Raw genomic sequence first — 18579 nt, forward strand, 5'->3', positions numbered from 1 at the left:
CAGTAGAACTATTCTTTACAAAATCACATTAAATAATATACATCTTATTACCTATTTTAAATACTAACAATTTAAGAAATTAATATTACAAAATATCATCTATTTATTAAATGTAACTGCATTATAACAAATTTGTATTTATTGTAAAAACCACCGGATATGGTTGTATAAACTATAAAGTATCATAGACCAAGCAGGTTCTATGATGGCTATTGGCTAGCGTCTTCGCAGGAATATTGAGGACAATAATTATTGTAAGGCATACAATAGAAGTGTTATTTATATTTTAATTATTAAATGCTATAATTATATATCGACTATTTCGATATAAACTAACCATAAATAAAAATATAGTAACGTATTCATTATACAAATGTAGAAACCCTAACAATATAATGTACAAGTAATAAAACTTTACAAAATAATCAGTACTATACGGGATAAACAAAATCTTATTATATGCAGGTTCATTTTTGACATCATTTTTTTAACCTAGCAAAAATAAAATGCATTCCAAGTATGAATTTATAATTTATGTTAGACAACTTGTCTTAACAGCATCTGTCTGTTCTCAAATGCTAAAAATCTGAGAGTTAGTACATTAAATATTAATCTACATTTAATTTAATTTTGAGCTTACGTTCAATATGTTTTCTATAGTAAGCAGTGATAATATTCTTTTGTGTCTTGAATCTTGGACTCTTGACACTAAGTTCGCTAGAAGTAATAGTGTTCTAGGCTTGAGTGGCAGTGGCCAGTGAGGCGTGAGCGTTAGCTTCAGGGCTGCCAGATGTACGATCAGTGTTGCCAACTCGGATCTTGAAAATTACGTAGGCCAGTTTAGAAAATTACGTAGATTTAGTAATAATTGTATAGGGCAACGTAGATCTACGTACTTTTTTTATGAGTGAAATGAAGAGTTTTTTTTAATGTTCATACTTTCTGGTAAATTAAATTTGTACATGTCTACTATCCACCATCTTCTCTTCCTCCGTCTAGATTGCGATAGTAATAGATATTGTCAGCCTAATGAATTTGAATATTGTGCAAAATTTTACGATTTGATTAAAAATACGTTTATACTGTGTCGTTCGTAGGTTTTCAGGAAAGTCCTAAACTACATAGATTTACGTAAAAAGACGTAGAGTTGTCAACGCTGTGTACAATTTATATCGAATTCCTACAATTTCTGGCATTTTTACTCATATACGTTCATTAAACCACGATTGTACAGAAAATGTACGATTTGTCTGTACCTTGCAACATTTCAAGTTTATTTGGGAATTCTGGATTGAATCTAACAATGCTAACAGTGTAATAACAGAAAAAAAGTCCGACATTACAGTCACTTGTGATACTAGTTCCAAGAATAGTAAAATCCGATGACATTCAAATGATGTAGGCAAAGGTTACGAATGCAGTTTTCCCAATATTTCAGATAAAATTGATGAATTATCAAAATATATATATGTAAAAGAAATAACAATACCGATGAGTTTTGGGGCGATATTAAAAAACAATTTAAAAATAATAAAACATTAGCTCAAATTACTACAAGTGTGTTATGTTTACCCCATGACAGTCTGACAGACTGTGAAAAAAATTTGGCACTAAAGTGAGGTCAATTTAATCAAAACCAAATTTAGAAACAGTTTATCCAATAGGACACTGAATAAAACATTATTTGCCGAGCAATTAATACGATAAAACGGAAATTTGAAATACGTATAAAAAAATGTTACAAAATACGACCGCAGTAAAATGTAAATGACTAATCAATAGTTTTCTTTTTTTTATAAATTGAGTCGAATTTTTTTTCTCACTTTAAAATTTCCTGGCAATACGATTTTTTTGTAGTTGGCGTACGTTCATGATTTTTTTTCATCTGGCAGCCCTGCTTAGCTGAAACAATGTACACTTTGTATCCGGCTAATAAATAAATTAAAAAAAAAAGAAACAATGTACAACAGACAACTCTTAACATTCTACATTCTAAATTCTAATCTCTAACCGTATAGTTTTCTTTACTATGAGTGTGGGTAGTTTTGAATATTCACTGAAAAAGATTGTGTTGGTTTAAACGAAGTGTTTGTTGTTTGTTGTTGTTTTGCTTTAATTACCAAAATGAATAAAGGGTATGTGTTTAAAACCGCATAAAATAGGTGTAATTACGAAAACTTACTTATCTTTTTAAACCATTTAAGAATTCAATGTAGACCAAAAATAAAATGTCGGCTTTAGTGTAGTAGAAGTAGTAGTGTACCTATTTTTTTTTCCAGCATTTTAAGTTTATGCATTAATAATTTTATCATATTATTGATGTTTCTATTAATATTACATGAATTATAAGAAATAATTCTCCGTATTTCCACCGTTTCTTGGACGATACCAAAAAACGTGGTTTGGGTTTACAATTCAATACCTTGAATTTGATTATACTGAATATGTACGAATCTAAGCGTCTAAAAAACGAATTATTATCTAGTTCGGTTAGGTTAGGTTAGTATATTAATATTTTATTTTACATAACTGTCCATAAAACGAATTATTATCTAGTTTGGATAGGTTAAGTTATGTTAGGTATTGAATTGTAAACTTTAACAACTTGTCTTTTTCCTTACAATTATACATTTTATAATTTAATTTTGTTAATTACCTAAATATTTTATATGTTTTAATATATAGTCGGAACTTCGGCGCTCAAAGAAAATTTGCTGCTGGAGCATGTACACGTATGAAGAGCAAAGCTCCATTGGAAACTCCCACAGAAACCAGCCCTGATCCAGTACGTCAACTACGTTATGTGAAGAAAAAACCAGCAAATCTCCTGGACAGACTTGCTTTTAATGGTAAATTATTTTCTTATATTTTGAATTAAGAGTATAAATAGTGTTTACACAGCTTTAAAGCATTACATTAGTTGATGTAAGCTTTGCACATTTTATTATTAAATACTATTATCTTGTAAATAACTCATATGAATTTTGCTTTATAATATATACATTTATTTTCCCTCTTAAATGATAGCAATAAGCAGCAAACAAAACATAGTAAATTATCAATTAAAATATATAAGGGTTATAACAAAAACTAGGTTGTTATTAATTAATGTTTACTACTTTATTTGAAGTTGGTCCCAGCAAGGTTAGCAAGGATGTTAAGTATTTTGATTTTAGTTGTTGTTGACTCCTTCAAGGTAAATATAACACAGACTGTAGTTTCTATAATAGTCATTATTATTACAATATTTAAGTTGTTAAATTCATGGTTTATTCAGAGTGAGAAATGACTGACAATGTTACTATTAAGAAAAACTTATCTAATCACTGTAATAAGCGTGGAGTAGTGTTTTGTACAAATTTATTTATTATTTGAAATATATTAACTGAAGAAAGAACTAAAATTTGACAGATATACATAAGCATATTCAACCAGTAGTGGTCCTTGAGCGACTACAAACGAACCAACTTCCTAATGCGCAGTTGAGCCAGAATGTAGCTACTTCAGCAGGTAAGAAGAAAGCAAGAAAGAGAAAGAAAAACTATTAGACACAATATACCGGAATATTTAGATAAAGTAATGTGCACTGGCCCCCACACTAGGATTCCCTGTGCTGTGGGCAGCTATTCTTTTTCTTTTATCATGTAAACAGTATTTTACTTAATAATTCCTACATAACAAATGTTTAAACTATTTTTGTACAATAAGAATATTTTCTTATCTTCATTAATAGTAATTCATAGGAATACAGAAAATAACTTACCTTTTCTTAGTGGTTTTGATTTTTAATAAGGTTAGGATAAATTTGGTTGTGCATTTACGTTGAAATACCAATAACAAGTACAACTTTACTCACATTAAATATAAATATTATCAAAATCTATTTTAAAAGCTGTATTAGATTTTTAAATTTTTAGATGACCCAGAGATAGTGATGATATGTGACAGTGATTCCACAGAAGAAATGGATGAGACCCTATTAATTGAAAATTCAAATTCAAGTTATATTAAACCAAATACTAGAAAGGATCGTGAGACTCGAGATCGACATACCAATAAACAAAGTCACTCTGGAGATTCAACTAGTGATGATGAAATTCCTATACGAAAGAAACAAAAGATGAGCATTTTGGAGGCACCTGTGTTTCGACCTACGGTTGATGAATTTAAAGTAAGTATTGAAATTTACATTATGGAAATTATAATTAGCTGTGATTTAAAAGTAACAAGTGTGCTTTTGTCAGCTGTGCATAGCCAATGTTAATTTTTTAAGTAAGCAACTATTTAATCACCCTTATGTAATGAAGTACATTTCTGTATTAAATAGAAAAAGGATTGTGAAAATAGACTGAACTCAATGGCTTAGTTGTTATGGCAAACAGTATTGTTAACATTTGTGCAACATTGAATTCCATCCACTGAAATAAGTAGATAATAACCCGCTTATAAATTAGTTCTTGTTTTATTTTTCTTTTTAAAATTATAAAGCCATCTATTAATGTGTACCATATATTATATATATTTCCAATTGCAATAGCATTTTTTTTATTGTTTGTGAAATTAAACCTTGGCATTTGTTAATATGTCAAATAAACAGACAAAACATTTATTGTAGTAGTCTAAAACATAAAGACCAGTTTAGTATTTACTTGGAAAGGGAGACCACTCAGCTACTGCTTAAAATGATCACCAAATAGGAATGACGTGGTTCGAGAATATGTTGAATAGATTATTATTGTGTCTTAATCTGATTCCAGGAGCCACTAACATATATAGAGAAAATTTTACCAGAAGCGTCCAAATATGGCTTATGCAAAGTTATACCACCTGATGGATTCACACCACCCTGTAATCTTGATGGGACTATGAACTTTAATGTAACCAACCACTACGTGCAACGGATGTTCAAACGATATGGGCCAGCTGCCAAAAAGTTGACCACTTTCAAAGCCGTCTTGGCGTCGCAAAAAGTGACATTTAGGCGACCGCCACTACTAAGCGGCTTGGAAGTGGATTTAGCATATTTATTCAAGCTAGTACAGCAAATGGGTGGGCTAAAGAAGTTAACAAAAATTGTACAATGGAACAAAGTTGCTGACCAGTTAAAGTTGTGTCGTCATTTAAAAAATCCCGGTCAAAAAATTAAACAAATTTATGAAAAATATTTATTACCATATGAAGTGATGACAACGTTTGAGAAAGAAAATTTGATAGAACAGGTGGATCTTTTGTGCGAAAAAAGTCAATCGAGGATGTCTAACCGTGCACGGAGTCCTCTGCACGCACAAAGGCAAATGCTGGAGCCAGGTGACTCCACCGATAATGATTCATGTGATGAAATCTCGGCAAAAGACCATTTAATATTAAATGCCCTTGCTGAGACTGACGATTGTATCGTGCCGGGGCGATCAATGAATCTTTACGCTTTCCAAAAAGTGGCAGAAGTCGCTTCCAATGCATTTTTATCTTCTACAACTCTGAAAACAAAATCCATAGAAAAAGCATATTGGGACGTTGTCTTGTCGAGGACCAAGCATGTCTGTGTAAACGCAGCTTCCATAGACACGGGTGCCGCGGATTATGGGTTTCCAAATAATGATTCCACCGACCATTATAGTAGACATCCTTGGAACTTGAAGGTGAGAGATCATTTTGAAACTCAATATTCTTAATAAGTTTATCTAAATTTTAATATTTAAAGAAAATTATATAAAATGTAAGTCATAACTGCAATTTTGAGTTGTTTTCATATTTTACTAACACCGTAGGTATTGGACAGTATTAAAAATTAATTGAAAGTAAAATATTATTGAGTTAAATTGTGTTATTGATAATAGCTGAGTTTAATCATCCGACGTTTGTCGTTCGTTTTTGCCGCGCACCACCACTATGTGGAACCAGCTAGACACTGAAATATTTCCAAAGCAATTCCTTCTTCTTCTTGGGGTTCTTCAAGAAAAGAGTTATCTCTGGAATTAATAGTGGCCATCGACGACGGTATTACTTAACATCAACAGGACCCGTTAGACCCCTGCTCTATAAAAAAATGCTGACTGGCATAGTACGTTATAGGGGCTTTGCCTTGGTTTGATCAATATTTATTTTACATTTTCTATAGCCACTACTTATGTTAAATGCATTTAAATTCTTATTAATCATATTCATTATTTCAGTGTATCAGTAGGGACATACAGAACATGTTAAGTTTCTTGGGTCCCGTGGTTGGAATGACTGCGCCCACATTGCATCTGGGAATGCTGTTCTCGACGAGTTGCTGGCACAGAGACCCTCATGGCCTCCCATGGATTGAGTATATGCATAGTGGAAAGAAGAAAGTATGGTATGTGGACGTGTGAATAATATTAAATTTGATTGATTTTTTACAATACAATTCTTCTAGATCAGTCTGTCTTTACATGTTTTCTTAATTTTTGGATTTAACGCCACGCCCACATAGAAAGAAATTTTTTGATGAGACCTACTTTGGTAACAATGATCTCAGCTCTTCCATATAATATATATTTGAGAGCGGAAAATAATAAACAGCACAAATATGTGTCTCCTCCAACTTCTTTTTCTCCCCTTTGGACTAGAGCATTGGGCCATGAGGTTCAGGTGAACAGGCGCTAATTAAATATTGAAGTTGGCGCTTGGTAGTAGAATCCGGGTGACACCTGAGTTGGTGCTTTCCTCAAACTCTATAAATTTATTTCAATTTTCTGTTAATCAATTTTATCTATTATCTGTTTAACATTTTTTTTTACATTGCTCGAACGCATTCCAGGTATGGCATCGACGATTCGCAAAGCGATACATTTCGGATAGCAGTGGAACGCTTGTGCCCGGCGTTCGTTCAGAATAAATCCGTTTGGTTACCATCAGACATTGCGATGATCCCACCGGATTTATTGCAGGACTCTGTTTCTCTGTGCCGGGCTGTGCAAAATCCGGGCGAATTTATAATAGTTTGCCCAAAAGCCTATTCGTCTTCAATTGCCACGGGATACACAATATCCGAAAGTGTGTACTTCGCTACATTGTCCTGGATACATTGTCTCGGTGAAACGTTTGATGTAAGTTGAATGTTTATTCTAGTAAACTCAAAATATTCATCTAGGTAAACATGTACACTTATGAACGTCAAAAAAAAAAACAAATTAAATTTGCATGTACAACCAGTTCGCAAGTCAAGGGCGTAGAGCGGGTAAGAAGAACTGGCAAGAAACTTTCCGCCACTCTTTTCAATCGCCAAGTTTTTAATACAAATTGTTTGAACTAGAGCAAATCAATCCCAAGGATAAGGATCATTTAAGTATTCGTCACAGTTATAAAAGGCTTTATTAATTAATTTACTTTTAACAAGGGCTTTGAATTTATTTACTGATAGTTCTCTAATTTCGCTTGGGAGTTTGTAGTAAAAACGAATACAAGTAAACACACATTTACTCGCACACATAAACAGTAAACCCTAATTAAATTTACTTTCAATAAACGTCACTGAGACGAATAAAAAAACACTTGACAATATCAACAACCTATTGACAAACAAGATAGCGGACGTATATATTAGTATAAAATCTGTGTAATTTCAAAAGAATAACAATTACTGTGTGGAAAATGTTCTAAATGAAAGTGTCGGTTTAATTAGGTGTTTAAATTTCGATACTTTTTCAAACTCTCCATGGTAAATGCGGTAGAAGATGCAGAGAGTCGCATCTACTCGTCGCCAATGGATCAAGCTGCTCGGAAAGTGACTGGTCGTTGACGATTCCAATCGCTCTAAATTACCATGAAACTGAACGTCGCTCGATGTGTTATCGCTCAGTGCCCCGATGCTGACTAAGCCTTTAAGGAGAGTGTCTTCGGAGACAGGAGGAGCGACAGAGACCGTCTTTTAAGCATAAACTTCTTTGGACTCGAGACACAAGACCGTAGCTATAAACAGTTTCGTATACTGCAGGAACAACTCGGCATTAGAGTCCGCGCCGGCATCTGGTCTCCAAATGCCTAGATGCCCCCTAGCATGTGTGAAGTCCACACTTCAAAATTCCAGAAGATTCCGAACGTTTTAATTATTACCATAGATATGTATTTGACATTTTCATCGTAGATTTCTCCGCCCCCTCTAAAATACAAGCCAGAATTTGGATGAAGGCAACGGCTAGATAAATATAACATGTCATATATATATATATATATAGCACAAATTAATTTAAAATTCTTTTGTAGACATTAAAAAGCAGTTGTGAACCAACAATGTTCTCTCTTGAGCAACTGTTGTTTGCATTCGTAAGAGATGCCCGTACGCCGCCGTCGGTTTTAAGAGCCATTGAGCCGATATTAAAAGAGGTTCTCAACAAGGAGTTCAGTAACAGACAGAAGTTGGAAGAAATGGGTTTAACTGTAAGTTATTTTTATATTCACAAAAAAATAACAAAAGTATGGTAATAATACTAAATTTCTCGACTTGTGATAGTGTAACAAATATTTATTAATTTTATATTCGTAAAATAATATTAATCCAAATAAAATTTATCACTAATACTAAATTTCTTGTGCGAGCCGAGGCTGCACATTTCTCTCACTCAGATTATTTTAGTTAGACAAAGAGAGCAGACTGCCTGCGATATAATAGATATATATATATTATTTAGGCATTTTTTATAATAATAAAATTAAATAGTGGTAATTGGAAATAATATTCACTATTATTTGAAGCCCCTTATTAATCCGGGAACGTTATAATTATATAAAAATATTGTAATGTACTAAGGAGACACAAATATAGAAATACAATAAATCATAGTGTTTTTATGTGTATCATTAAAAAATATGTGTGGTGGATTATGGAGGAAACTTAATCGTTATATTTCTTTTTAGAAAGCGTGGCTAAAACCATACAAGCCTAGTGCGACAAGAGCTTGGAATGTATCCGATCAAGATGAGTGCTATATATGCCGGATGACTTTATATTTATCGAGGGTAATGAACACTTTCCGATATTTAAATTTCAGATTCAGAGTCGAGACTTAGCTAATTATAACTTTCGTCAAAAATGTGATACGGATAGCAAGGCTATTTTTGTTTTAAAGTTTTTTGTAGTATAAAATATAATCATCATCGTTGATTAAGTTATGTAACGATTTAGATAATTTAGGTACATAAGATATTAACGATACCGAATAGTTATTGATATTTTTAATGTAATATGATTGTCATAATTTCTTTAATTGAATCTATTCAATTTAAAACAAACCGTCCTATCGACTTGCAAGTGGTCCGTGGAGCTTTTAAATTACTTTCTGTTGAGCTTTTACAGAAGGACTGATGGTGGATGGAAGTTTTTTTGTTTTCGAATTCGAGGAATAAATAGTAAATAATAATAAATTAGTGCTACTTCTAATTTATTATCAAAACATTCTCAACATTAAGCTACCAACTTATAATGCTAAAACCGCGGGCATATTTATTAATTTAATGTTTTTTTTTATATACGCAGGTGCGAGGCGTGTTTGATAAAAACTCAGTCTTATGTCTGGAACACGCGATTAAAGTACTACAACAACCCAATAAAAGTCATCTAATAACTGAGACTAAGCGATTGTCATTCATAATTATGTACAGTACAAACGAACTTAAGGAGCTTTTGGAGTTTTTAAAAGAACGTCTAAGGAGAAACTAGCGTAAGTCAATTTTTATATGAAAAATCCTGTAAAGACATCTTTGTTCTTAAATCGTCTCAATACTAGATAGTTTTGACACAACAATGTTTTGATCTTGATGCTTTGATCTCTTTATTCTTCTGCTTTTACATTTAAATTGTTTATTTTTATATCTTTAAACGAGCAATTCTTGTATATATAATTGGAATCTCGGAATCGGCTCCAACAATTTTCATGAAATTTAGTAGACGGGGGTGTCGGGGGCTATAAATCGATCTTGCTAGGAATAATTTCTAGAAAATATCATTTTATTCTGTCGGTAAGATCGAAAAATATTATTCATATTTCATCATTTTATTAGTATGTAATTAACTTAAATATAATTTCCAAAAAAAAAACCTAAGTATTTACATTTTATGGGCATAATACTAATTGTTTAAAACCCATAAACTTACTTTGATAAAGTGTGGAGTCAAAATACCTGAATCAAATCATTATACCTCGCTTGATTTATGTGAAGAAACACACATATTTACAAGTTTTTTTTTAATTCAGACGACGCACCGCCTGAGACCCCGACATTCGTTTGCTATGGTATGTTAAAACCGACAAAATGTTCTTCTTTCAGATAATATTCAAGAATGCGTGGTCGTTCTGCGATACGGACAAATAGAACAGGCATTTACTGACCGCGTAAGAGACAGTTAAAAGTTTCGTAAATAATTTTGTAAATAATTTCGTGGTCGTCGTATTAATTTATTATCTTTACAAATATTCGGCTGCTGGGTCGTAGTGGTGATATTAATTATTTAATTATAATAAGGCTGGTTGATTGATATTTATTATTTAATTATAAAAAGGCTGGTTGATTGATATTTATTATTTAATTATAAAAAGGCTGGTTGATTGATATTAATTATTTAATTATAAAAAGGCTGGTTGATTGATATTTATTATTTAATTATAACAAGGCCTGTTGATTGATATTAATTTAATGATTTACTAAATATAGTGTGTATTTTCGTAAAATTAATTGTAAATTATAATGTCATAATATTCAAAGTGTTCTTAGAATAAGATAATTTTATTGTAATACCTTTATTAGATTTATTATTTATTAAGTAATAGAGGATTATATATAGTATATTTTTAAATAAATATCCAAGTATGATGTAATTCCTGTTAGGTTACTTAAATTCTTATGATTCCCTCAGAAACATGAGAAAATAAATCAAGACTGATGAATAAAGGGTTTATTGCAAGATTTATATTGATATGATTATTCTGCTTTGTAACAAGGAAATATATGATTAATAATTAATTTTTGGTTTTCATTTTACTCCGGTAATTTTTTACACAGTTATTTTTACGAATTAGAAAACAACAAATGGTCTTGTATGTATGTATGTACATATTACGAGGCATATAGAAAAAAAGGGCCGTTCGCTTCTATTTCAGAATCGACAAGTCATAACACGTTAAAACTTGTACATATCTGTAAGTGCACTACTCGTACAGTTATTTCAGGTGTTGTTTTGATTCAGTAGTAATTTTACTAGTTGTGTAGTAGTTTACATAAATGTGTTATATAGAAATAATTAAGTTAAATACTGTTTACATGTAAGAAGGAAGAGACTGGCTGCCCACAAGAGACTTTATCTAAATATCCCTGTATGTTGTGTCTTATAATATATCCCACGAGAATATGAGTGCCTGCTCCTATTTTAGCATACCTTCTTTATTGGACAATTCTTCGTTTTTGATTTATTTTATTTTTACAATTTAAAAAATAATAACTCAAGATGGTTGCAGCAACTTTCAAACATTCTGTGAAACAATAAATTTGGCGATTAAAAGGAGTGGCGGAGAGTTTATTGCCAGTTCTTCTCTTCCGATCTACGCCCCTGATTTGAGAACTGGCAGTAAATGTAAAATGAGCATTGAATCGGTATTTCTTTTGACGTTCAAAAGTGTACATTGCGGTACCTATATGAATAAACGATTTTCACTTTTGCCTCCTATCACTGAACGTTACTAGTACTAACCACGAGTGAAGTGAAACAGCGAGTTCTCATCTCTGTCATGACCGAGTTACTTTGTAAAAAAGGGGGGAAAAAGTAAAAGACAACAACGCAGTGGTAATGATTTATTGGTTACAATTAGGTCGCAGGGCGCGGCCAACTCACAGTTCAAAGTAAAGCTAACACCACGGCGAGCTCTCGTCACACTTCGCTGCTACTGGAAATGTATGAAATTATGAAACTAAACAGTATGTACAGTTATGCAAATAAGTACTTTTGTAAAGATTAGGAACAGAGAATTATAATCACTCGGTATGCGTCTCTCTACTTCCTATCGCTGTCACTAATAATATTTATTGCTATGAATAGAAAACTCTTGCAATGTTAATCATAAAGACTGAATTCATACACTTCCTTAAGTTCTACGACGTCAATCTCTCTCTTTATTAATTTAATACAATTTTAAAATATTATAAAATACTCAAAAGGGCTTACACATTTTAGGTTAGTACGTTTAATTTAAAGTAATTATTTAATGTCCTATTATTATTATTAAATCGTAGCCGTCGAGTATTGTTAATCGCCTTTATAATAATTTATCTTATCAACTATATTATAGGTACTAATTATACACGTCTCTTACTAATATTATCAATGAGTTTAGGACTCCGTAAGAACCCGCTCGGTCTAGCGCTGAGTTTATGCCGAGTTCCGGTATTCGATTCCAGGAGAAATACTTGTTATTTTAAGTGCCTGTGAAGAGAAATGAGATATACATACACACAGATCATACTAAAACCGAAACCGAAACTCGGCCGGTTTCAAAATACGTGACGCTCCTCCTGAGCCTACACTCTACGCTGAGCTTACGTTATGTACATGGCATGTTTGGTGTTTTAATTTGGCACACTTCCTTAGAAGGGTTGTCAGGGCGCGTCCCGGGCCCTGCGGTAGAAGAGTGGGCCCGGTGCGAGGGTGCGGTCGGGGTCCGGAGCGGGCCCCACCCGCGCCACGACGATGACGGGTGCGTCGGGGCCCCCGTCGTTGAGAGCCTCGAGGGTTTTGGAGGCGGCGCACACCGCGTCTCCGCTCAGACGAGCGCCCGCCCGCTCCACCGCAGCCGCCAACTCGAACACTCGTTCCTCGCACAGCACGGGGTTGTCTGCAAATATTCACTGACTCATCGAGGGCTCGAACGGGAGCATACGCGACGCAAAATCCGTCAGCACCTTTTCGCTTAATGCATTCCTTCATATTGCATCAAGCGCCCTTAAATCGCATTGCAGGTTTACAATCGCGTCGCACACAGCGCTACATTCAAACAGTGACGTGAAAAGTCAAATTTTATTTGAACCTTGAACGCACACAAATCAATAAATAAGTCACACGCATCATATTAAATATTAGTATATTTGTCACCTTGAAGATAAATCTTAAGGACACCGGGCACGCCGTTTATGGTGCAGCGAGACTTGGAAGCGACCTCGTTGTCAACGGTCTCGATCCGATTGTGGGATAGATCAGCGGTGCAGAGCGCCGGCAATCCGTGAAGCGCCTCCTTCAACGCCGCGATGTCGTTGTGATGAGCGTTCAGCTCTTCCAGGCGCGGCAGGATAGCCTGAAACCACCCGTATCTTAATTCGCGAGAGCTCGCTAGCGAAAATGAAACGTGGACGAGAGACGCAATGGTCTCACGAATCGTACCTTAGACGCGTCCTCTAAAGAGACGATGTGGTTGTAGGACACATCGAGCAGGCGCAGCTCATCGAGGCCGGCGAGATCGGCAGGTGTGAGGTGCCGAAGCCGATTGTGTGCTAGGGTGAGGCGCAGTAGACCGCGTACGCCACCTAAGGCCCCACCCAAGGTTTCCAACCCGTTGTGGTCGAGGCGGACCTCCAACACGCGAGTCTCGACGTCCACTAAGTTCTGAAATACGGTCGCCATAGATACGAACATATTTTGTGCACAGAGACATCTGCAGCACAACAATTACAGATTTGCGTATCATTAAGTGATTATTTGAGAAGTGTCCATTCTTAAATACTGTGCGCGAGACCCTACCTCGACATGTCCCGTGAGTTGAGTTATTTTATTGTGCGACAAATCAATGACGTAGAGCCGACGCAGGCCTCGTATCTCGTGCATCGAGAACTGAGTGAGGGCATTGTGCGTGAGATTCAGGTATCGCAGGGACTTTAGCGCGCGGAGCGAGCCGTTAAGTGCGCTAAGCCGATTATAAGCCAGGTCCAAGTCAGCCAGCGCCTCCGTACCGGCGAATTCGTCCGATGCCAGCTGTAACAATAAACGCAGACAGAGGATACATGTGGTGTGAGAAAATATTAAGGAAAGAAATCAAACAAACGCAAAGTACCTCTTGAATATCGTTGAAAGAGAGGCTAAGGGTGACGAGGCGTCGGCAGTCGCCCAGGGCACCACCCAGCACGCTAATGCGGTTGTCGTAGGCGTAAAGCGAGTCCAGTGCGGGCAGCCGCCATAGCTCGCCGGGCAGCGCGCGCAAGCCATTGTGAGCCGCATGAACGAGCGTCAGACGTTTGGCGCGCTGCAAACAATATAGTGCAATCGGAGCCCACCACGTATAAAAGGATGAAGAACAGCATTTTAAAGATGTCAACGTACATATAGTAAAATTTGATTTTGACTTTCATTTCTTTTCAATTGTTGTCTTTTACACTACAATTTTTAATTTTAGTAAGTAGATACAGTTAAAAATTTGGTGTTATTTTTATTTGTTTTTTACTTTTGACACTTCAAATGTAGCTCAGCCGGAACTAACCACAGGCAACTCATTTTCAATGGATTTCAAATGATTTGCATTAATGAAGATCCACTCAAGTCGGTCCAAGTCCCTCAAGGCGCCGTTGAGAGTGTTCAATTTATTAATGCCCAGGTGGATGTGTTTGAGCCCCTTCGGGAATGCGTGCCTTTCGATCCGCGCAATCTGGTTGTCAGCCAGGAGCAGATGCTCTAGCTCCTGGATATCCTGCAAGTGGAAACATTAGTGAGTGTGGACAACAAAGTGCGGACGGAGGCGGTGGCCGCTTTCGGCGTTACAGTAGTGTTTACCTTGAAGTCATCCTCAGCCAGCTGCGTAATGTTATTTCGGCAGAGATCTAGCGTGCGAACATGGGGCAAGTGACGCAGCACGTGTCGTGGCATCTCCGCCAAAGAGTTGTCTGCCAGGCTCAGAAAGTCCAGCAACTCTAGCTTCGTGAACACGCTTTCGCGTAACTCACTGCGAACATTTTATAACATCTTAGTTAGTTATACTTGTCATTGTCATGGACCTTCTTTGTTTCATTCAGTCGAATGGAGTCAGTGCTACGGTTGCTCCATATGTATCGCGGCTAATTTTGTGAAAATTGTTCCAATAAAAAAATACAAAAAACCAGACTCATCATCTTAAATGGCTGAAATCTAAGCAAGTTAATACCAAAGCGGTGGCACCTAGTTACCTTAAACTAAAAGGAGGATCTCTTATAATACTTCGTATATCAGATCAATAGAATGTATCACAAAATCAGGGCTGCGTCACGAGTACATCAAGTTTAATACTGTGTAGTGAGAGGTCAACGGACCAGGGTTATCGCGAGGTCCACGGCTGGCGCCACACGATCATACGGCTGCGCTGCAGGTACCACAATATAACATAGGTTCTATACGACCATATTGAAAAAGACTCGAAAGGACTCGACACAAAACTGAATTACTGCCCCCAGGGTCTCAAGGTCTACCATGAAGGTCGCTTCAGTATCAAATGGTCATAGCTTGACCCAAGAAGATATTTTTGTAAGAAGTTTGTTGAAGCAAATTCATCTGTGACAGTTAGTTGGTATGCTAGTTTAAAAGATTGAACAAAATATTGTTCAAGATAAAAACTACGATTCATCGTTATCAGAGCAATATATATTATTTTTGCAAGAGCTCGTCGTGCACAACACGTATGCATGTGTGGAATAACACATGCATACGTGTTGTTATACATTACTCTTAAGCCATTCGTCGTTTATAATTGATATATCAACGACTGTTCCATAAGGATCGACATGAGGTCAGCTACGCGATCCTACAATGTCCTGAATGTCGGTAATTAATATCAGGTATAAATCAAATATAAGGAGACAATATGCTCTTTAAACTAAAGCACATCGTCAAATATAGAAGCAATAAAATCTAAGTTACCTGTTGAAGCCGACTAATCCCGTAACGTCAATCAAAACGAAATTAGAAAAGTGGTGTAATATTATAATCATCATAATAAATAAATAAATTTCAACGAACCAACAGTTTTCATTGGAATAGATTTAAGTGTTTGCATTTGCTGTTTGTATACGTAGTTATTATTTTGTCTGATAATAACTCAAAATTATAAACTTATCTAAATATAGCAAGAAGTGGGCGCAAACATTTATGTTATACGAATATAATTTGAGAATTAAAGAGTTCAGGTAGTATATCGAATTTATAAAGTTCTCCCGCGACTAAATATGCCAGTCTATAAAATATTATAGATATTGAAGTGGTTGACGGGTTGAGTCGATTCATAATTGTCGTTACGACGGGCCAAAGGGCAATTAAATTACAAAATGGGATCAATTAGGCGGTGAGCCGCATTTACTGGAGGCGCCTTACGTTTATTTATTTAGTTAAAACCGCATCTTTTACACCCTCTTTCAATACCGACGGAGAGCTCTTTCCCGCAGGTATCTCTGAATAAGTGGCTATGCATATAACGTCGCTTGTTAAGTTAAAGTTGACAATTGACATCAAACTCATATTGGATACACGTTTCGTTAAACGTTGAAGACAAGAATCAGCAATTGGGTGAATTTCAGCCATCCTTCTGATGGTCGAATAACAAACATATATGTAAGTTCTGGACTATACTCCCCTGTGACTCGGGTCAGATATTGGTGTACAAGTGAATACCGGGAGAAGCGCACGATTGTGATGTTATCGCGCCACGGCGGCACGTGGCTCGAGTATGCATCGAGCGTACCCTTCAGTATCGCTATTTACATACATCATAATATTTACTTAACTAAAAATATCAAGAGTGTTATCAACTGCCTATTTTTAAACTCACAACACCGACACCTTTTAAATATCCAATTTGCGAAATGAGCGTCCGAAATGCGCCAAATTGTACATGTCGGGCCAGCCACACAGCCACAGCACAAAAGTTTATACATTTGCTATATTTTTGAAATATATTAAATATTCGTATAGTTGTTATTGTGTATTGTAGTCATAACAGTAATTCCAAAACAAGCTTATCATAAGACGCTGACGCTACAAATTATGTTCCGGACACAACATGTTTACGGCTAAAACTTTTTAAATACATACAAGAAATAATGGCATTTGCACCGATAACGTGCCATCTAGGCTCATCGTCGACATCTGAGATGCAGGTAGTACGACTGTTTTCGTGTCATGTCCGTTTATCATGATAACATAACAAGAAAGACTTATTACGGACTTGGGTAATGTTCGACCGAATAGAAATGAAATTGCAATTCTATAAAGTTGAGTGACTAATTGGCATGATAGCTTAATGCTGCCATTTACGGCCTTACAAATTTATGCGAAAGAGGCAGTAAAGAGAACAACGATACGAGGAAAGCAACTTTTAAAGTAGCAAAACTGGATATTTTATCTTAAAAGAGGGTTCGTTTTCGTGAACTAGAAGTACTTATGTACTGTTGGCATTTCATGAAGGGTACAACACGGCCACTGTGATATCATTCAATTTTACTGCTTTAGAAGTGACCCAAGATAACCTGAGCACTATCGCGCGGCCACTTCATCACTCCTAGATGCTGTTACGAGCGCCGATCGATTTGCCTTCAATAATCACACAAATAAATCACTTGCTTTGCAACGAATCAAAAACAATGTAATCTATGAGGGGAATCAGAAAAATAGGATCGAAGGTGAAACGGCCACGGCCACTTTAATTGCTGTGGAGCTCGGAACTCGCGTAGGCTGCTAATAATAATGACTAATTGACGCTGATATACTCCGCTCGATTAATTATAAATTTTCCGCGTTAAGATGCGAACAGAAGACGGCGCGCGGGCGCCGCCCACTGCGGTGATAAGCGGCGTTTGCTTTCGCCCTTATCAGCGCCTCTCGCGTGAACTTGCCTCAGGTTGTCGAAGTTGAGCTTGAGTTTGGTCATGGAGAGGCCGAGATCCCGGAAAGTGTGGTCGGCGAAGTCAGGAAGGTGCGAGTGCGAGATGTCGAGGCCGATCTTAGTATCCGGACTGAACTTGTCGGTGAGGGCGCGTGCGACGTCGCGGTATGAGGAGATCCGCTGGCACAGGACGAGCACCGCTCCGGCGGCGTCCTCTCGGCGGCACGTGCACGGCGAAATCTCTCGCCGCAGCGCGCAGTGCACGCTGGCTCCCGCTCCGGGCCACGCCAGCGCGCACAGCCACACGCCCAGCGCCACCGCAATCATCACGTGCTGCTCCGTCGGCGAGCTGTGCGCTACTACTCGCCACTCCGCTGTCGGCACTCGCCGCTGACTACTCCACGGCGCCACTCGACGTGCCTCAGAGCTCGCTCCTACTTAACATTGTTGGCAAAGCCGGCCGCTCCGAGATGCCTGAGATGATGTATCGAGTAAATAACGAGTGACGTAAATTATAGTTATTATTTGCTTCCATCATTTAACGCTTAAATAAAACTACGTACCGCTGATAAATTAATATTTCTTATTAACTTTTTTTCATAAAAACAGATTATGTTTTTACAATATCTGTTATTGTTGAAGAAAAGAAATATATTTCAAAACAAGAGAAAGGTAAACTTATGTAAAATTTTGAGCAATAGTACTTAGTACTACCTTACATAAAACATCCACTACGTAT

At 36.3% G+C, this 18579-nt stretch overlaps 2 protein-coding genes across 2 annotated transcripts; one reads left to right on the plus strand and one right to left on the minus strand.

The window, feature by feature from the left end:
- The first annotated feature begins 1977 nt into the window (after nt 1-1977).
- LOC110995726 (protein Jumonji) lies at nt 1978-10559 on the plus strand. Its single transcript, XM_022263020.2, has 11 exons — nt 1978-2135; nt 2686-2849; nt 3412-3510; nt 3918-4171; nt 4758-5639; nt 6174-6340; nt 6785-7073; nt 8230-8403; nt 8881-8982; nt 9500-9683; nt 10291-10559. The coding sequence occupies exons 1-10, from the start codon at nt 2125-2127 to the stop codon at nt 9680-9682; spliced, it is 2325 nt and encodes a 774-aa protein (XP_022118712.1). The 5' UTR covers nt 1978-2124; the 3' UTR covers nt 9683; nt 10291-10559.
- Nucleotides 10560-11794: 1235 nt separating this feature from the next.
- On the minus strand, nt 11795-18235 carry LOC110995676 (leucine-rich repeats and immunoglobulin-like domains protein 1). The gene is made up of 8 exons (XM_022262949.2): nt 17851-18235; nt 14768-14936; nt 14478-14684; nt 14055-14243; nt 13745-13975; nt 13388-13609; nt 13103-13301; nt 11795-12845 (listed from the first exon to the last, which is right to left on the minus strand). Exons 1-8 carry the CDS (start codon nt 18165-18167, stop codon nt 12610-12612), a joined length of 1770 nt encoding a protein of 589 aa, XP_022118641.1. The 5' UTR covers nt 18168-18235; the 3' UTR covers nt 11795-12609.
- Between the last annotated feature and the right edge of the window lie 344 nt (nt 18236-18579).

This window comes from Pieris rapae, chromosome Z, assembly GCF_905147795.1.
Source record: "Pieris rapae chromosome Z, ilPieRapa1.1, whole genome shotgun sequence".
Lineage (NCBI taxonomy): Eukaryota > Metazoa > Arthropoda > Insecta > Lepidoptera > Pieridae > Pieris > Pieris rapae.